Here is a 21,966-nt window from a genome sequence, read left to right on the forward strand (position 1 = left end):
TTAAACATGTGGGTCATGGCACATACACTTGATTCATGACAACAGGCAAATTAAAGCTCATAACTTGCAGAAAACCAAGTAAGCATTCATCACAGATGAGAAGTAATTCCTTATTTATTCCTTTCTTGATATAGAGTACTCAGTAAATTTCTATCTGAAATCGTAAAACACACACACAATTTAAGCTACTTGCTCAGCCTACAGTATGAGACTTGATAGAAACTTAGTTTTTCCTCGTAAATTTGTGCCTCTTATGCCTATAAAATGGTAATGTGATGGTGAGTGTGCTTCCAAAATAGATCTCCAAAAATCACGTGACTTGTTTTATATCTAGACAAAATCTCCTAAATGGAAGTTATGACACTCTGTTGGAAGATTAGGGTTGACACACATATGCCATTGGCACCACCTATGAAATGGATAACTAATGAGAGCTTTCTGCAGGCACAGGGAACTCTCCTCAGTGCTCCGCGGTGCCCTGGATGGGAAGCAAGTCCAAAAAGGAAGGGGGTATCTGTATAGTCAATTTACTTGGCTTTTCCATAGAAACTAACACAACGCTGTAAATCAACTCTACTCCAATAGAAACTATTTTAAAAAGAAAAACAAGCACCATGTCATTTAAAAAGCTTAAAGAAAGCCAAGACGGTATGTCTCTTTACCTGATAAAATGATTGGAAGGTAAAATAATTGAAATGAGCCATTTATTCTCATTGGAATATTTGGTACAACATGCACATAGTTTACTTTAAAAGAAATCACCAAAATTAAAAAATCTTGCTGAAAAAAATTTAGTGTAATTTCTATAGATATAGGAATTTGAAGCCCAGAAACATGTTTAATCATTGATTTTCCTTCTCCAATGAAAAACATTTAAAGTATACATTTCTTTTTTTAATAAAATAATTCATTAAAATATGCACATTCTAGTAGAAAAACTAACAAATGGATATTCAATTTACAGAACTATAAATGGCCAACAAGCCTAATAAAATGTTTAATCTTATTAGTAAGGAAATGCAAATTAAAAGAAAAATGAGTTAGCATTCTCCTTTGATTAAAGTAATAAAAATAAAAATGAATGATGATATGTTGTTTTGGAAAGCATATGAGAAAGATGAACTTTTGTATACCACTTGTAGTACAGAAAGATTCCAGAATCTTTCCACAAAGCAATGTGGAGATTTGTGTTATATACAAGTGTGCATGTGTGTGCTGCTAAGTCGCTTCAGTCGTGTCCGACTCTGTGCGACCCCATAGACAGCAGCCCACCAGGCTCCCCTGTCTCTGGGATTCTCCAGGCAAGAACGAGTGGAGTGGGTTGCCATTTCCTTCTCCAATGCATGAAAGTGAAAAGTGAAAGTGAAGTCACTCAGTCGTGTCCAACTCTTTGCAACCCCATGGATTGCAACCCACCAGGCCCCTCCGCCCATGGGATTTTCCAGGCAAGAGTACTGGAGTGGGTGCCATCGCCTTCTCCAGTGCACGTGTGTATGTATCTGTAAATATATGATTCAGGTTTCCAGCTTCTAGGAGTTTATTCCAATCCTGCAGACATATTTTTTTGCAAAGTTTTAAACTAAAAACATGTTCATTGCATAAGATAAAAAGACCCTAAGTATCTAACTATAGGCAGTTACCTAGAAAATTCAGACACAATCATATCATGAAATGCTGTATATCTATTGCAAATATTGAAATGTAAACATATTAAATTCAATGTTAAATATTTAAAACATATTAAGTGAAAAGCTCAGTTTGATATCAATTTTAAGCATGAGTCCATATTTATAAACCAAAAAAAATTCTGAAGAAAATATTTAGAATAATATATTCTAAATACCCAAATATTAATAGTGATTATTGCTTAATTGTGTAACAGTGAAATATGTATTTTTAACCATGTATGTAAAATGAAAAGCAAATAAAATATCAAGACTCTAATGTCATAACAGTTGGTTACCAAGATTGAAGATTTCATACCACTGACTGACTCTGTGCTCACTGAACAGCTAAAAAGGGGCTAGTCAAGAAAATAAATTAAGAATAGTAACCATGTGTCCAAAAGACCTTACTGAAATGAATTGTTCAGTGTTTATGTTTTTTTTTTTTTTTGTCAAATGGGATTTAACACATTCAGCTCAGTATTATCAAGCCAAGCTTCTGAATCTCTAAATATACAAACGTTTAGAATTTTCTCTCAACAAAAAGTAAAATCATTTAAGATCACTGTATAGAATAGCAAGAATTAGACTTTTTCTTATCAAAGATGCTGTAATAGTCCTAGGGGGTCATAACAAATTACCACAACGTGGTGGCCAGAAACAACATAATTTTCTTTTTCAGTTCAGGAGAAATCAGAAATCCAAAATCAAGGTTTCTGTAGAGGTCATTCCTTCTGGAAGCTCTACGGGAAAATCTGTCTCATGTTTGTCTCCTAACCTCTGGTGGGTGCTGGCAGCCCTTGACATTCCTCAGCTTGGAGATACATCTCTCAGAAATCTGCCTCCGTCTTTGCGTCACTCCCTCTGTGAGTCTGTGTATCCTCCCTTCTTATAAGGATATCTTCACTGGATATTGACTCTGTAGTAATCCAGGATGATTTCATCTCAAGATCTCTAATAAATATGTTAAGACCACGCTTCCAGGAAAAGCTATATTTGGATGTTCCAAGTATACAGTATTTTACTCATTACAGACTCTTGTTATTACTTTTCCTCTTGAGGACAATCATTTTGAATTGTACCCTCTAGTAAATCTTTATCCAAAAATAATTCAGTCCTACATCTTTACTCATCTAAAACCTATGTGGCAATTAGCACTTCTCATCAGCATAGGGTAACCCATCTTCACTCTGGCTTAATATCATCCCAGTCGAAAGCAAAGCAACAGGATGAATTCATTAGCTTGTTATTGACATGCCCCTTCCCATCTTTATAGGCCCATAGGAATCTGGACTCCAAACTTGCAACTTTTATTCATAATGTTCCTTCTTCATTTTAATTGTTATAAAATGAATTTGAGGATGCAAACATCATCTGAACAGTTATCTTTATAACTGTGCTTGATATTTATTGCAGAAAAGTTACATGGTCTTCATTTTTAATTTGAGATAAAGAATAGAAAGACCCAGAGGATAGCCTCGTATTCTTTAAGTGTTAAAAACAAGTTTTGCAAAGCCTCCGTCTTCCTCTCCTCTGTTCTGTGTCCTGGCCTCAGTCCTGGCTTATGTTGCATTGTGGGAACATAAATTGTGGGAATTGTGGGAATGTCTTTAATGCTAGAAAGCATCAGGGAATCAGGAAGTACTCCACACTGGTAGATTGGCTGCGGTTTTGACTTGTCCCCAGGATATATTTTGTAACCTATGCACTGTGTAGTAAGAGGAAGTAATTGATTTTCTATATAAATCTTCAGCACTTTAAAATGTACAGAATTTGCCCCCATGTTTTCAGTATCTTTAAAATACATGAATAGATTGATTTGGCTGTTAGAAAATTGAAAATGCCCGAGTGCTTCCTTTTGATGATATAAATATTCAGGGGTAGAAACTCAAATATTGGTTTTTACCATGTTCTGTTTGTTAGACAGGTGCTTTTTGTTGTGTGTGCTTTTTACTAGGATAATGGGACATCTGCAGTAACAAAGTAATTCAGAGTTATAACAAGGATTTTAAATCACTGCTATCAATTTTATTGTGGGAACCCAAGTCAACTAAATTTTAAAGTCCTGTTTTTCATTTTTGAGTGCTCTTCAGAGAAGGTTATTTGGAATTGAATATAAGAGTTTTCTCATGCTTCATGGCCAATATAAGAATAAACATAGGGTAAGCATGCGTTGGTATTTTGTGGACTGAAAAATTGAAACAATAGCACAGCAATTTTGTAACAAGGTTAACATTAGGGAAATAAAGGGAAATTATATTCTTTGAATAATACATCATCTCTTGACCATAAATTCTAAGAAAGTAGAAATAGAACTGGGGAATTAAGAGTTTGAAGGCATTTATTATTGGAGATAGAAACAAGCAGAAGACAATCTACTTTCAGCAATATCTTTTTTTACAACTAAGAAAAGCATCGTTACTTATATCATTCTTCTAGAATAAAGCTATACTCAGAGGCAGGGCTTTCCAGGTGGCGCTAGCAGTAAAGAACCTGCCTGCTAAAGCAGGAGAGAAGAGACTTGGGTCCAGTCCCTTGGTTGGGAAGATCCCCTGGAGGAGGGCATTGCAACCCACCCTGGTATTCTTGCCTGGAGAATGACAGAGGAGTCTGGCGGGATATAGTCCATAGGGTCTCAAAGAGTCAGAAAAGACTGAAGCGACTTAGCTCTGCACACATACTTAGAAGCAGAAGCAGCTAGGAGGCTGTGTACACGTGTGTGCGTGTGCATGCACACACACACACACCACCCACCCATCCAACCCAGGTCAAGGCACTCCTGTGTTCTGCTGCAGAAGCCCATGGGCACATGCAGTAAGTCATGTTCCTTAATGCCTTCCTGAAACAAGAAAGCAAGTTTGTTTTTTGTTTTTTATTTTTTATTTTTTTACTTTCCTGCTACGTCGCTAAAGTCAGTGGGGATGCACAGCCCGCACAGGTATGCATACCCCTTGAACACTTGGCCTTGGCAGGTAATGGGGCTTGAATTCCAAGAGACCATAATAATTGGAAAAGATAGTTCTTAATAGACTACCACCCCCAGTGCACTACACACAGAGCAGACTGATACACAGCCCCAGTCCTCCTGTGACAAAGGCCTGTTTACTTAGATAGGGCTTCCTAGGTGGTGCTGGTGGGAGAATCAGCCTGCCAATGCAGAAGACACAAGAGACATGAGTTAGATCTATAGAGACTGAGACTGAACTCTAGGTCCCTGACAAACAGAACAGAAAACACACAATTCATCTCATCCAAAGCCCTTGTTTTATTGAAGAGGTAATGGAGGCTTGATGAGTGACATTGCTAAGATCCACTATTAGCTAAAGGTATAGATCCCAACTAGATCACAGATGCTCTAATTCCTAGCCATGTGCTCCTTGAACTATCCAGTGTTATCATCTTTAGCTCACTTTATTGTGAGTGAATCTGGCTGTTGTATGAATCTGTAAATGATCATTAATATTAAAAACAGCTTTAACATTTATAATAGTCATAACAGCAATAGCAAATTTGACAACTGCTCCTATGCTGAAAACAATATGAAGGTTCCTCAAAAAAATTAAAAGCAAATCTGCAGTGAACCACTAATCCCACTTCTGAGTACATATCCAGAAGAACTGAAGTCAGGATCTCAAAGACATAGCTGCCCTCTCATATTCATTACAACAGTAGTCACACAACCCAAATTTCCACTGACAAATGAGCAAAGAAACTGTGGTATGTACACACAATGGAATATTATTCAGCTTTATCACAGAAAAGAAAAAAGTACCCTGCCTTTTGCCACAAAATGGCTGGGCTGGAGATGCAGTGCTAAGTGAAATGTCAGTCCCAGAAGGGTAAATACCACATGATCCCACATACATGAAGTATCTAAAACTCAAAGTCATGGAAACAAAACAGAATGGTGGTTGCCAGGGGAGAGCGGGAGGGGAAAATGGAGAGTCGTTCGAAGGGTATAAAATTAAGGTTTTGCAACACAAATGAGTTTCAGAGATCTGCCGTACGACATAGCACCCATAGTTAACAATACTGTGTTGTGCACTTAAAAACTTCAGAAGGCATCTCATGCCAAGTGTTCTTACCACTAAAAAAGAGCAAAGGGAAAAAGGGGGTCTTTTGGAAGTGATATATAGGTTTATTATCTTATTTCTAGTGGTGGTATCATAGTTTATGCTTAGGTCTAAATTCATTAAAATGTATACATTAACTATGCACAGCAATTGGTATATTAAGTATACCTCAGTATAGCTAAAAAAAATCCATGATAAGAAAATAAAGCTTTGTCTGTTTTAAAATGTAACCTTTGTAATAATTTTTTATTCATAGACTCCATTTTATTGATGAGAAATCTTAGGCAAAGAAAGATGGCTAGTAAGTTTTTTAGGTCATGCAGTTAGTAAGTGGCAAAGCAAAAATTTGAATCTAATTCTGCCTAAACTGAACACCTGTATTCTTAACTCTTAAGCTATCAGTAATATGTTATTGACCATAGGCAATGACTATGCGGTTGTGTGAGTATGTAAAGGAACAGTGAAATAACTCAGAGATGGAAAGAGATATATATTGAATAATAAAAATCGAAAATTATCTTGGCGGCTAAAGGAATTAAGTAACTTTAGAAGAGATTAAGTCAAAACTCCCCTGCCTATTTAGGTTTAAAATCCTAGTTAATACTTTCATTAGTCCAACTCTGAAAACACATCTCAGATAACGGCCCAGAGGGATGGTATGGGGAGGGAGGAGGGAGGAGGGTTCGGGATGGGGAGCGCATGTATACCTGTGGAGGATTCATTTTGATATTTGGCAAAACTAATACAACTATGTAAAGTTTAAAAATAAAATAAAATTGGAAGAAAAAAAAAAAAAAACAAAACAAAAAAAAAAAAAAAGAAATATACACAGAAAATAGCTTTTGCTTACAGATTGGTTTCCTTCTATCCCGTCTCCAGTGAATGAATGAATGAATGAATCCATCTATCCATCCATCACTGGAGTGTTTCAAATGAGAAAATAATTTGCAAATATTAGGTATCTTTATGTCTATCAAATGTCTAATTTTATAAATTATTTGTGAAAGCAGTTTTGCCATTTGATTCTCAAAAGAACACCCTAAGATAGAAATGCAGTATTATTACCTAATAACTATATATGAGAAAGTGAGATTAAAGGAGACCCGGGTTCAGTCCCTGTGTTGGGAAGATCTCCTGCAGAAGGAAATGGCAACCCACTCCAGTATTCTTGCCTGGAGAATTCCATGAACAGAGGAGCCTGGCAAGCTACAGTCCATGGGATCTCAAAAGAGTCAGACACAACTGAGCAACTAACATGAATACACATAGCCCATCTAAAACTCGTCTGGCCAAGTACCCCTCACAACAAAGAAGCAGGAACTTTTGCAGGCTAGAATTCAGGGGAGTGTCCAGACTGACTCTGAAAAGCACACATTTCTGGTTTTGCCTATCGCTGCGTACTTCACTTACCTAATCTAGAAGAGAGTCACAGGTTTAATTCTGCTGATAAAGATCTGGTACTGAAGGCACTGAATTTAGATCAGAAGACTTGGGTAAAGATATCTTGAAAGTGGAATTTAACTTCTTTTTAACCCCACTGTGTAAAACTCAAAATTATCTGTAGGTAAAACCACAGTAAAGCAGATTCAATGTAATCTCAAGAATAATTTTATTTAACCAGCAAAACTGTTGGAGTGGATTCCCTCCCTTGGTGAATTTCTTATTCCAGAAATATACTTGCTTTATTTATAGGATCACTTGGTTGGATGAACAGCATTAGATGGGCTGTTTCACTAAGCATTACAATCTCTTTTAATAATGGAATGTTGTATATATCTTTAAATGTTTTCTTATACTAGAATTTCTAGGTGTTATTAGTGAGATTCCACAGCAATATTCTAGAAGAAAATGCAAAATTTTAAAAAGTTAAGCTAAAATATAGTATTACAAGAAAAGTTGGCAGGATTTTTAGGATCATCTGGGTACTACTCTGTACAGAGGGTTAACACTTCACTACTGATATCATAGAAAGATATGAAAAGCTACTTTACTGTGTTTGGTTAGAAAATACATTCTGATAAGTAGCTGGGTGGGGTGGGGGGTGCCAGGTGAGGCTCCGTTGGGGAAACAATGGATGGTCTCTTAACTGCCTTTTAATAGTTACTTCAAATTATTATTCAGGCTATTAGTCAGCTTTCATTTTACTCAAAACTGAGTTAATGATACTGATAGAGCCTAAACTCAAAATATGTAACTTGAATTTTAGCAAAATTATAAAGAGAAATTTGTGTATCTGCTTTATAGTAAGATATTTTAGTTGTGTCCAACTCTTTGCGACCCCACAGATGGTAGCCTACCAGGCTCTGCCATCCATAGGATTTTCCAGGCAAGAATACTGGAGGGGGCTGCCATTTCCTTCTCCAGCAGACCTTCCCAAACCAGGGATCAAACCCAAGTCTCCTGCATTGCAGACAGACGCTTTATCGTCTGAGCCACCAGGGAAGCCCTTTCTATATTTTAGTTAAGTTATGTTAAAACCAGTAAAGTCTGCATGAAACACATCACTTGTTATAAAGTCAAATGAATGGGACAGAGTATAGGGCATTCAGAAGGATTTCCATTTATGTGTCAAAATATTGCATGTAAGAAGTTGACATGTTCATCAAGGTATGTTGACCAGAGAAACAGAATCAGTGGAGATATATACTAAGAGATTTGTTGCAAGGAATTGACTTAATTGATGGTGATGGTTGGCTGGACAATTCCAAAATTGACAGAGCAGGCCATCAGGAGAGGTAGCTGGAACTCTCAAGCTGAAGCTGCTCCCTACCGGTGAAATTTCTTTTTCAGAGAAGCCTCAGTCTGTTCTTAAGATCCTTCACCTGATTAAATCTGGCTCACCAAATTATCTAGGATAATATCCCTTATATAAAATCAATGGACTATGGACTTTAGTCATATCTACAAAAATACCTTCCCAGCAACAATAAGTGTTTGATTGAGGGGACTTTAGTCTTACTCCAGTTTACATATAAAACTAACCATCAAAGATGGTATTCCACATCAGTCATTGGAGATAGTGTTGACATAATTGTCCATCCATTTCAAAGAAAAATGAAGTCAAATTTCTTCTTAATACAAAAGAGTATATTCTTGATGAAATTAAACTGTTTCAGGTGAGACAACTGTGAAACTCATGAGCTTCAATGATTAGGTAAACAGTACTTCCCCAAATTCTCTTCATATGAGCTTTCTGATTTCCCAGACAGCTTTGTACTCCTTCTGCCTCAGGAATCAACAGCAGTACCCAGGAAAGGGTGCAAAACGTTAACGAATATCAGATTGATGCCATGCTAATTAAGGGACAGGTCAGGGGGAGCACAAGCCAGCTAAAGAAGCTTTTATGTTTAAAAGTATCCATTCACCGCCTTGCTGATGGTGTTGGGTATTGTATTATAACCTAGTATCTCCTTAGTGCTAAGACTTGCTCTAATAAACCTTCCAACAGTTGTTTCTCTTTGTGCCTTCCGTGAGTCAGGCATCGTGGTGACTCTATGGATGTAAACTGAAGCACTCACAGTAAGAGAAACAACAGTACCAACACTATTCTCAACCCATGCCTTCCAATGTATTTTATAAAATTAGACGTATCTTAAGTGGCCAGTATTATATGTGGGTGAGTTTATCAAATTGCCTTCTCTAAAAGTCCTAGTTACTGAAGATGACTGCCTTCAACTGTACCAAATTCATTCTAACCATGGCTTAAAAGCCATCTATTAGTAGCAAGTTAGAATTCTTCTCAGTACCAAGAATTATTCATCCTTCTGTACAAAAATAAACAAATACGTAATTTTGTATTTAATAGAAGCATCATTTCTCTAAGAGGCTATTTTATTTATGATTTTTCCTTGGCTCCAAATGTTTGTGCCATTTCAAATGAATGGGGAAAAAAGAGAGATGATATTTTAATTGTTATCAGTGCTGTTCAACTCCTTAAGGTTTAAGAGCTTGTTGGTTTACACCGAGTCCTCAGTGTCTCAGAAAAGTCATATGGTCTTCTGAGAGGCATTATTTGTTTTATAAACATGTGTCATGTTGATGAGCTATGTTGAAACTCAGATAAAAGGAAAGTTATTCACATTACAAATTCATACATGTCACACTCGGCCATGATGCACAAGGCTTCCCTTATTTCCTGTACTCTCTGTGTACCGGAAAATCAGCTCATAGGTCATCACTGAGTACTGCAATCCGTGTCCAAGTTATCACAGAGACAGATTTTCTTCATGCTGTAGTGTGGAACCTAATGCAAAACAAATATGCCTTGAGATGTTTTCGAGAGATGAAAACCTAGTATTTTCAGCTGAAGTATAGTGGCTTTGGAGTTCTCTTTCTTTGCCCAAAGGAATCACTGACCTTGAATGAATGATGGAGCATAAATTTTTAGATTGACTGTTCTTGATTTATAGGCAGGCTTCTTCTGGACTGTGAGGAAAAATGATCCTTGCTATTTTTGATTATTTCTTCATCGTTCGTATTTTGTATTCTGCATCTGCCCTGAGGCTATTTTCAAGGAAACATTTTTGTAAACTGGGAAAAATAAATGAGAATATATGAAAAATAATTTGATTTCTTGCTGTAATCTTCCAACCCTTTTGGCCAAAATAACAGTAATTACCACAACAATCACACAAAATGTAAAGCATGTTTAGTATTGTTGAAATTTTGCTAAAACTTTTAAAACCCATGAAAAATACTTGTTATTCAGTAACTTATTTTTTTTTCCTTCTGTGGAAAATTCTTTCACAGGACTGGAGAAAGGAAGTCAGTACAGTTTTCAGGTGTCAGCCATGACAGTCAATGGCACTGGCCCACCTTCCAACTGGTTCACAGCAGAGACTCCAGAGAATGATCTTGATGGTAAGACCTTTCCCCATCACTGTCACTCTGATATCTGTCTTCTTTGTTACTTCAGCTTCAAAGAATACCTCTAAAAATTTGATGAACTTCCACGTTAGGGATGTTTCTTTTTCCTGTATCTTTAGATGCAAAACAAAACAAATCAAAAAACCCTGAATGGATATAGAGTCTTCAGCAATGCCGTATAAATTATTTATTTATTTATTTATTTTTATGTTTTTTATTTTATTTTTAAACTTTACAATATTGTATTGGTTTTGCCAAATATTGAAATGAATCCGCCACAGGTATACATGTGTTCCCCATCCTGAACCCTCCTCCCTCCTCCCTCCCCATACCATCCCTCTGGGTTGTCACAGTGCACCAGCCCCAAGCATCCAGTATCGTGCATCTAACCTGGACTGGCGACTCGTTTCATACATGATATTATACATGTTTCAATGCCATTCTCCCAAATCTTCCCACCCTCTCCCTCTCCCACAGAGTCCATAAGACTGTTCTATACATCAGTGTCTCTTTTGCTGTCTCGTATGCAGGGTTATTGTTACCCTCTTTCTAAATTCCATATATATGCGTTAGTATACTGTATTGGTGTTTTTCTTTCTGGCTTACTTCACTCTGTATAATAGGCTCCAGTTTCATCCATCTCATTAGAACTCATTCAAATGAATCCTTTTTAATGGCTGAGTAATACCCCATTGTGTATACGTACCATAGCTTTCTTATCCATTCATCTGCTTATGGACATCTAGGTTGCTTCCATGTCCTGGCTATTATAAACAGTGCTGCAATGAACATTGGGGTACGCGTGTCTCTTTCCCTTCTGGTTTCCTCAGTGTGTATGCCTAGCAGTGGGATTGCTGGGTCATAAGGCAGTTCTATTTCCAGTTTTTTAAGGAATCTCCACACTCTTCTCCATAGTGGCTGTACTAGTTTGCATTCCCACCAACAGTGTAAGAGGGTTCCCTTTTCTCCACACCCTCTCCAGCATTTATTGCTTGTAGACTTTTGGATTGCAGCCATTCTGACTGGCGTGAAATGGTACCTCATAGTGGTTTTGATTTTCATTTCTCTGATAATGAGTGATGTTGAGCATCTTTTCATGTGTTTGTTAGCCATCTGTATGTCTTCTTTGGAGAAATGTCTATTTAGTTCTTTGGCCCATTTTTTAGTCTTCATAGCAAATCACTTTTTTTCAAAAAATTTGAAATGACCTTTATTCTATTTATTTTATTTGAAGTAATGGATCTTAACCATGTTCTTCAGAGTAATGCCTGCAATTTCCGATAATAAGCATAAAATGTAATTATTTTACATAGCTTCTCTGGCTCTTTTATGATACTTCTGCAAATAGCAATATGTATTTTTGACTAGCTTATGATATGATCATTAATGTTTGGCACTTTTTTTACATAAAGGATAGTCTGCCCTATTTTCTTAATTGATAGTTATCTGAAATACTTGTGGATGAGATATTGAGGTTCATATAAAATCACATATCAGTGTGTTCAATATAACAAAATCTTCAAAATTATCAGATGAGAAGTACTTCTTGAAATAAAAAGTATCATGACTAAATATGAGAATAAAATTCAAGAGAAAGGGGTAATGGAAGCAATGGAAATATAAATAATAGAATAAACAAAAATACAAATAATAAAGTAGAAATATATTCTAGAGAATTACAGATACATGAAGTAGAAATTTATAAAAATTGAAAGATACTTGAAAAAGAAGGAAGTTGAAATCAGTAGACTTAAAACTAGATGATCCAAACCGGGACCAAGAAAAAAGTGGCTAAAAGAATAAACACATGTGTACTGAGAATATGATGGCTACCTAACTAATTGAAAATGGAATTCACGTACTTCTTCAGTGACAGACCTGAAAATACTCAAGTGCCTGGAAACTGACAATTCTGTCTCTCTCTTTTCCTCTCATTTTTCTCTCTCCCTCTCTCCTCTCCATCACCATTTCTCAAATCTGTTCTCCCTTTCTCTTCCTTAGGCTCCTTCTTTCAATTTTCTTCCTCCGTGATCTTTCCTGTCTTCCCTTTGTAAATAACTCACTGCCATTCAATTGTTTTAGTATAGTCACAGTCTTGGTTTTACAACATGATTATGCAGTAAAACAACCAACAAATACTATTTCCACAATACTGATAATCACTGCTATGTAATAGCACATTAATTCAAAGAGTATTTATAGAAAGTTTTCCTAACATCAGACATTATACTGAGCTCTGAGGATATAATAATAAATAAGAAAGATATGATTATTTTCCTTGTATAGCTTAGAAAGCAGAGAAGGTGATGGCACCCCACTCCAGTGCTCTTGCCTGGAAAATCTCATGGGTGGAGGAGCCTGGTAGGCAGCAGTCCATGGGGTTGCAAAGAGTTGGACACGACTGAGCGACTTCACTTTCACTTTTCACTTTCATGCACTGGAGAAGGAAATGGCAGCCCACTCCAGTGTTCTTGCCTGGAGAATCCCAGGGACGGTGGAGCCTGGTGGGCTCCCATCTATAGGGTCGCACAGAGTCAGACACGACTGAAGCAACTTAACAGCAGCAGCAGCAGCAGCTTAGAAAGAAACATTCTAAATGAAGTCATAGGGAATCGTCATTGTTATAGTACAAATCTGGTTGAATATTGGCAGTATCCTATAGTTCAACTTAGGATGGATGGCTAAATAGAACCATAGATAGGCAAACAGATGGATATAGAGAAGATTTGTGCTTAAAATTGAGACCTGATGCATCAACAAGAATTATCACTGCAAAGCATACATTAAAAACTGAGGAGAAGGCAAAGTGAATGCAAGTTTGACGTCAACATAGGTCATAGTACTGCTATTAGGGTCTGAAATAAAGACCATCAAGGCTGAAACACAGAGATGGCACACAATTACTTTTGCAAGAAAGGCAGATTCTGTTTGGCAAGACCAAAATAAGAATTTGAACTTTATCCTAAGAATATCATTAAAGCTATAACCTGCTTTATCCTAAGCAAGCCATGAAATAATTTTTTAAAACTACTGACAATTATGTTTGCATTTTGAAGAAAATACCCTGTTTAAAACCCAAAAAGTGTATTAGAAGTAGACCCTGATGCTGGGAAAGATTGAAGGCTGGAGGAAAAGGGGACGACAGAGGATGAGATGGTTGGATGGCATCACCGACTCGATGGACTTGAGTTTGAGCAAGCTCCAGGAGTTGGTATTGGACAGGGAGGCCTGGCGTGCTGCAGTTCATGGGGTCGCAAAGAGTCGGACACGACTGAGTAACTGAACTGATACATGGGCCAATTCAGGACTACCTTACAATAAAGTACATTGAGCCTTAGAAAATAAGTATTATTTAACTTGTCTTAGATAAATCAAGAAGTCACAGAGCTACATCAAGTCACACTTTGCAGAGTGTATACCCTTCAGTAATGGATTAGGGAAGTTTAAATCATGTGTTCATTCTTTCAACATATATTTCTTCTTGAAAGTTTCTCTATACCAGGCATTATTTTAGGTTCTAGGGGCAAAACAATAAACAAAGTCACTATTCTCAAAGAGTATAAATTTTATCAAGGTAGAAATGGTAGTGACAAATGATGTGAAAAAAAGGAAGTATGGCAGAAGGTATAGCAAATGATGAGGGAATACTCTTTTATGTAGGGATTTGAGAAGATCTCACACATTAGGAAAACGTGAGCACAGATCTTGAGAAAGTGAGGGAGACGGCCATACAAATAGTTCAGACAAGAGCCCCTGGTGCAGAAGGAATAGCAAGAATAGACATCCAGAGACTGGAGCCCCGTTGGTGTCTGAAGTATGACAAGGAGGTCAGGAGAGCTGGGCCCAAAGTGACGAGAACATGATTGGTCTCATGCAAACCATACAAGGATGGTTAGGATGTGCTATAGGAATAGTTCCTTTCTCTATTTTACTTGAGAAATCACTTTTAACCTTTATATATTGTGTTTTATGCTCTCTTCTCTCCATTGTAGTATATATTGTTATCTTTATTTTTAAAGAGTAAGTTAAGCTAAGAAAATTAAGCTCACTTGATCTCACTCTGCTGTTAATGATGGAGCTGATACTCAAACCAGGTTGGGTGAGTCAGTGTCCAGTCCAGTTTATCAGAGATAAGTGTCCATGAATCCTGTAGAACTGACCCAGTGATGGTAAAAATAGTGATTCAAGGCAAAAGATTCTAAGAAATGAGGTCATATCATTTACCCACACTTAAGGGACTATGTCTCTTACTGGAAGGAGTGAAAATAAATGAAGTGGAGGTGCTGAAGTTCCCATAAAATACCCGGGAGGAATGGGATGCTCTGCTGACTTGCGTGCTCCTACTCCTTGCTCTGAATGACTCACACTGTAAGCAGAACCAAATGTAAACTCGCAGCTCCTGGGATGGCACAAGACTCCCACTTAACTACATTCTTTTCATATCCCTTGGATCTAAGTAGACTCCATCTCATACACATCTTTTTTTTTTCCATTTATTTTTATTTATTTATTGAATTTCATTTTTGCCTGTGCTGCGTCTTCGTTGCCCTGTGAGGGCTTTCTCTAGCTGCGGTGAGCAGGCTTCTCCTTGCAGTGGCCTCTCTCGTTGAGCAGCACGGGCTCTGGAGTACACAGGCTTCGGTAGCTGCATCGCGTGGGCTCAGTAGTTGTGGCACGTGGGCCTAGTTGCCCTGCAGCATGTGGGATCGTCCCGGGCCAAGGATCAAACTGGTGTCCCCTGCATTGCAGGGAGAATTCTTAAGCACTGCTCTACGAGGGAAGCCAGTTTCATACATCCGTGCTAATCAAGGGCCTCTATGCGAGCTCATGCATAGTCTTAATAAATGCTATTTCTTTGGATGTTTGAACTGTACCATGTTTTTAGCTTAATAGTATCTCTCTTCTGCATGCAGCATTTCTCCCTATGTTTCTCCTTATTTGAGTACTGAGGATTCAGTACCTATGGTGTGCCAAGTAATGGGCAGTACAAATGTGAAAAACAGGAATAACTCTCTTGAGGCATTAACAATGGCTGCAGTGATTGAGCAGGCTTCATAAGAACAAGGAGTACTTAAAGTAGAAACTTCAGGGAAAGGGGACTGACAGCTAGGATTATAGAGAAGGGTGTGTAGGACAGAATAGTAAACATTCTTCAAAAAGTATGGCTTAAGAAAAAGCACATCTATCATTATTAGCTCAGAATTCGTCCTCACTCCTACTCCTTTACCAACCAATTATCTTAACACATTTCAACACATTTCATCTGTTGCCTCTTCACTCATTCTTTCACATCTTCATTGGGTTAAAATTGTTTAGACCTTTGGATTAAAATTGTTAAACAGTTACCATGAACCATAAGAACTGGCCATGAACATTAACAATCTGATAAAATGTAAATACAAATTAATAGAAGAAAGCTAGTGGAGTCCATACTTCTTGTACATAATGCTGTTATAGTTTATGATTTGAGATAATTAGGGTTTCCCATGTGGAGCAGTGGTAAAGAATCTGCCTGCAATGGGGAGATGTGGGTTCAATTCCTGGACCGGGAAGATCCCCTGGAGAAGGAAATAGCAAACCACTCCAGTATGCTTGCCTGGACAGTTCCACGGACTGAGGAGTCTGGTAAGCTACAGTCCATTAGGTTGCAAAGAGTTGGACACAATGGAGTGACTGAGTATGCATGCACCTGTTCTATACTCCTTGAGAATCATTAGCCTTTAAAACAGAGTGGAGAATAATAGGGCATTTAACGGTAGAAGTCCGGGCCAGGTGTGTTCCATTTGCTTTGTAAAGCGCTGGTTTCACTTGCTGCACTGAAAGACCGCACATTTGATCCTAAGGCTGTCTCAGCTTCTTGACCCGTGATCTCTGTTCGCTGAGCTACTCCCTGAAACTGAATCTGATTCCTCTTCCTTCCTCCGGTTTTTCTTCATTTGACTGCATCATTCAAATATTAAAAAGTGTAACCTTGGATAAGAATTAAGATTTGGATAAATGGACAAGCCCAGAAGTGATCGCTAGTAGCCCCAAAATATGCAGCCTGATGGCTTTCTCTCTACCTGAAAATGTAGAAATAGCATAGAATATGGAATCTATACAGAATCTATAGAATAATCATATACATATATTTAAGCTAGGGGGGTTTTCTTTAAATATTCATCTCAGAGTTTAACTTATTCAAGTAAATGTTTAATTATAAATTGAGATTTAGATGACTTTTATCAAAGTTTTCAAGGCTAAGCTTTCTGAAGTCAGATTTCCATATAGAATGGCTTTGATTTCCTTTAAGCTTTTGGATAAGGAGCAAGCAATCTTTGTGAAAACCACTCGAAATGAGAGGTATTCTTTGCTGTAAGCAGAGAAATCTGCGCTGGGAGGGAGGCCCAGTGCTGGACCTGCTAAGCGTGTGTTACTGGAGAGCTGTCTCTCCTTGCTTTCGAGTCTCCTTGTGAACTCCAAGCTGCGATTTATTCATTAGGGTGATAACTTTAAGCCTTGCACGTCAGTTCAACAGAAGCAGTGATGCATATAGATAGCTGAAAGCAGTGAAAGCCATTCCCTCTCTTTCTATGACCTCTGTAGTTTCTCTTGCCTTCTCTGTTTGGCTTAAGCAGTGTGAAGATCAATAGTAATATATATTAAGCAACATAAGCAAATTCTGCTTCTTGAATTCTTACATAAGGAAATTATCTGAGGGTGATGGAAGGGTGGTGTGGTGGGAAGCACTGGGCAAAATATATTTAGTGAGGCATTATTTATGATATTCAAATTTAAAAATAACTTTGATATCATACAATAAGAATGTGTAAACTGTGTAATGATTATCCAATATAATCTGGCTAGTAAAATAATATGCTTAAATTTAAAAAAAAAGCACTAATTTGGAGAAATACTCCAGTTCCTTATGGATTACCCTTTTAATTAAGATGTTTTGTTAAAGTAATTATAGAGCCAAACCTCGCTGTTTGTTCAGGGTTCCCTAAAATCATGTTTGCTATTACTAACAGCTGGGAAGTTTTAAAATATTTATTTTGCATCTCAAAATATCAGCTTAAAAAAACAAAATCATTAGAATTCCCCAAAGCTCTTATGTAAATGTCTTGCATAGGATATGAAGGAATTTTTGATTAAGTTCAGCAAGGCATTCTCCAGGAAACAGCATGGGTATCCATTTGTGCTGCTTAAAAATAAAATTAAAGTGAACAGGTAGAACTTGTTATACAAATCAACAATGATATAAATTAAACCCTTACCATAAAATGGAGGAGCTTGTCTAGCAAAAATTACCAATGCAGAGAATCCTGAAAATGCGACAGTGATGTAAGCAAAACCTCTGAATCTAAGAACAGGCTCTAATTTCCTGCCCCCAGGAAACAGATAATTAGCCCTATTAGCCTGATCAGTTCAGTTCAGTTCAATCGCTCAGTCGTGTCCGACTCTTTGCGACCCCAAGAATCACAGCACGCCAGGCCTTGCTGTCCATAACCAACTCCTGGAGTTCACTCAAACTCATGTGCATCGAGTCGGTGATGCCATCCAGCCATCTTATCTTCTGTCGTCCCCTTCTCTTCCAGCCCCCAAACCCTCCCAGGCCAAAGTGTTGGAGTTTTAGCCTCAGCATCAGTCCTTCCAATGAACACCCAGGACTGGTCTCCTTCTTGGATCTCTTTGTAGTCCAAGGGACTAGCAAGAGTCTTCTCTAGCACCACAGTTCAAAAGCATCAATTCTTCGGGATTCAGCTTTCTTCACAGTCCAGCTCTCACATCTATACATGACCACTGGAAAAACCATAGCCTTGACTAGATGGACCTTTGTTGGCAAAGTAATATCTCTGCTTTTTAATATGCTAAGTTGGCCATAACTTTCCTCCCAAGGAGCAAGTGTCTTTTAGGTAATCATAAAGTGGAATTACTGCAAATTCACTTCATTTGCAAAATGAGCTACAAAAGAACTTCTGTCTTTTGGAATCTGCATGATAGGTGTAATACTCCTTGGGCACATGGCATTGAGGAAGATCACATTAAAGTTTATTTTAAGAATAATCATAAACTCTAAGATGATGAGATTACCCAGAAAGAAGAAACAGTGCATATCAGAATTATCATATGCATTCAAAAAACTGACTCTGAAAAGTGGGGCATCTCCAGGCAGAAGAATGAGAAATGAGAAAAATAAGTTTTTGACTAATTGCAAGAAATTAAATAAAGAGTAGAAAAGAAACAAGGAAGGAAGAAGAAGAGAATACATGGAAGGGTTGTGGTAGGCTGCATAATGCACCCCACCCGCCCCCGCCCTCCAGCCCCAGCTGGGAAATATCCATGTCCCTGAATTCTCTAGGGGGATCCACTGTGGTCAGGTCTTCTTGCATGCATGCAAGCTAAGTCGCTTCAGTCGTGTCCAACTGTGCGACCCCATGGACTGTAGCCTGCCAGGCTCCTCTGTCCATGGGATTTTTCAGGCAAGAATACTGAAGTGGGTTGCCATTTCCTTCTCCAAAAGTGTTCTTAGAAGAAGGAAACAGGAAGATCAGAATGACAGGAGGTGTGACAACAGGTACACGTATTCGTATGTACATATATGAAATGGGTAAATAATTTTATATTGATAACTACCAGTATTCCAGTTATGGAACTTCAAATCTCAAATATACAACACTTAAGCAATCAAAGCATGTAAACAAGTTCTTTCCAAAAAATAGAAAAGGCCAATCCAGATTTGAGAAATAGTTTATTTAAATGATTAGAAAAAAATAAAAACTTTAAATATGAAAACCAAATAGTCATTGAAATGAAATGTCACTGGATGTGTTAAATAATATAGTAAACATAGGTGAAAACAAAATTAACACATGGTAATACATAAAAAGAGAAAATTCTAAAGACAGAAACATGAAATAAGAAAATTTAGCATGCATCAGTCATAATCCCCAAAGAAAATAAAGCATGGAGGAGAAATGATTTTTCAAAAGATAAGAAGTGAAAATTTTCCAGAATTGATGAAATACCTGGATTATCAGACTCAGGAATAATGCTTTAGCTTTGATATATTGAAGAGTACAGAGATAAAGACAAAAAGAAGAGCTTAAAGTGCCCCAGAGAGAGATTACTTATCTAGGAAGTATAATTATATTGATGAAGAATTCCCAATAGTAACAATTAAACCAAGAAGCAATGAAATATCTGCAAAGTACTGACAAAAAATTTCCATCATCCCCAAATTGTATAGCCAACTGAATAATTATACAAGGAAAGGAGAAATATAAACACCCTTCACATAAAGAGAATTTATCACCACTATCTTTTTTGTAAAGGGCCATACTTTTTAAAAAAAGATAAAAAGAAAATCATTAGAAGTGTGATTAGAGAAATTGATTAGCAAAATAATTTAATATATGGGCATATCTGAACACATTATGACTTTATAAAACAAAAATTATAATACTTTGGAAAGTTAACAAAAAGTTGACAAAAATGAGGTGGTAAAGGATAAGAGATCATGGAGATTAAACAGTTTAGAGATTTTTTTTAGTGTTCTTCTTATGAAAAGTAAAGATATAATTAACTCTACATTTCAAGTTTCATAACCTTTCAAAATTGAAAAATAACAAGTTTAAGGATATAGAGTATATAATTTCTTATTCAGTAGAGGAGAAAAAATAATGGTGGGGGAGAGTGCTTTAGCCTATTCAAACAAAATCATGAAGAAAACTAATTGTTTGTTACAAACAAATAGGAAATTAAAAGTGTATAATAAAATGACATAAATCCTCATATAGTAATAACAAAAAACATAAATGGATTAAGCTCACCAGTTAAAGGATAGATTATTAACTGAGATTTTTAAAACATCAAGATATATGATATTTATAATCAGCAAATATAAAGTATTAAGATGTGAAAGAATTAGAAGTAAAGGGATGGAGTAAAAATGCTAATCATTCTAACAGAAAATAAATATAGATTTATCTTTGGTAATTTTCTAAAAGCCAAATATATCTTTTGGGACAGAGAGTTACTACTCAATGTTAAAAAGATTAACATAAAAATTTGTAAATTATAAAGAAATACATAATAGTTATAAAGATATGGCTTTTATATAACATACATTTATCCTATTGAAGCAAATCTTGACGGATCTTTATGGACAAATTTAGAAAGCCACTGTAACATTTGAATATACTTTTGTTATAGAAGCAATAAATATGTAGTATTGCAGGTAGAAAATACACACCACAAAGCAACACAGGCCTTACCATCCAAAGATTATCAGACCATTGCTCTAAACATCCTAATACATATCCTTTAACTCCCTATGGTAGAGTTAAATGATGATTAGAAGTGAATGTCCACTGCAATAAACAAGCAGCATTTACAGTTTGTAGAAGTGAGTGACAAGGAAGATGATATCCATTGCTGAGAACAAGCACTGCCAATAGAAATGAAACATTAGTATGTATCAGAGCTGTCTGGAAAGAGTGTGGGTATGTCATTGGCTTTCTCTAATTCTCTGTTAAAAAATAATATATAATATGTATATATGTGTGTGTGTGTATGTGTATGTATATATATATATATATATATATATATGTATATGTAGGCTATTAAGGACTGGAGCTAAACTCTAACAAAATGACCCATAATATGCAGCATACTAAATAGAGAACAGATATATCAAAGTCCCAACAACTTGGCAACGCCTTGTCCGTAGTACACGGTACGCAGCAGCAATCATTTTCATTTTCAGGAGCCAGAGGAGACAAATCTTGCCAGTGACCAAGACAAAATGACATTAATAACTGTACTTTTGTGTTGTTTCAACGTCAAAAATTTTTAAATGTTTTCCTTAAAAATTTTCATATAGAGAGAGTTATATAAAATTGTGGTAATTTTATATGTAATGAGTTGTACATAATGATAATTGTATTGAACCTCATAGGAAACGTAGACTTTGTTTCTATATTTTTGAGCACTTGGTGCCAGGAACTGTTCTAATTATTGGCATTATAGAGAATTCATGGAGAGAGATGAGACAAAGAATAATGAAATAGGTAGCACAGTAAGTGACCATAAACCCTATGGCGGGGGGGGGGGGGGGGGGGGGGCGGGGCGGGGAAATGAGATTATTAGGAGATGAAGAGTTTAGGTAAAGATTGCAACTTTAAAATATGGTAGCTAAAGAAGTCTGAAGTTGGAAATTAGATAACAAAACCTGAAGAAGGTCAGGGAGGAAGGCATATCTGAGGGAGAACTTCCCAGAGGTACAGCAAGTGCCATGCCCTGCGGCCAGAGTATGTCCGTCACGTTTGGGGAAAGTCAGGATCTGACACGGAGTAAGTGGCTGGAGTGAGGTGAGCAAGGGG

General features: G+C 36.9%; 1 protein-coding gene across 3 annotated transcripts in view; it reads left to right on the top strand.

Annotated features, from left to right (window-relative positions):
- The window catches only part of DCC (DCC netrin 1 receptor), a 1,303,205-nt gene that overhangs the window by 1,030,037 nt on the left and 251,202 nt on the right, over positions 1-21,966 (top strand). For all 3 annotated transcript variants that reach the window (XM_027525589.1, XM_027525591.1, XM_027525590.1), the window contains exon 14: positions 10,487-10,597. In XM_027525589.1, coding sequence (XP_027381390.1) covers positions 10,487-10,597 — 111 coding nt within the window. The remainder of the gene's footprint in view (positions 1-10,486; positions 10,598-21,966) is intronic.

Source organism: Bos indicus x Bos taurus, chromosome 24 (assembly GCF_003369695.1).
Source record: "Bos indicus x Bos taurus breed Angus x Brahman F1 hybrid chromosome 24, Bos_hybrid_MaternalHap_v2.0, whole genome shotgun sequence".
Classification (NCBI taxonomy): Eukaryota; Metazoa; Chordata; class Mammalia; order Artiodactyla; family Bovidae; genus Bos; species Bos indicus x Bos taurus.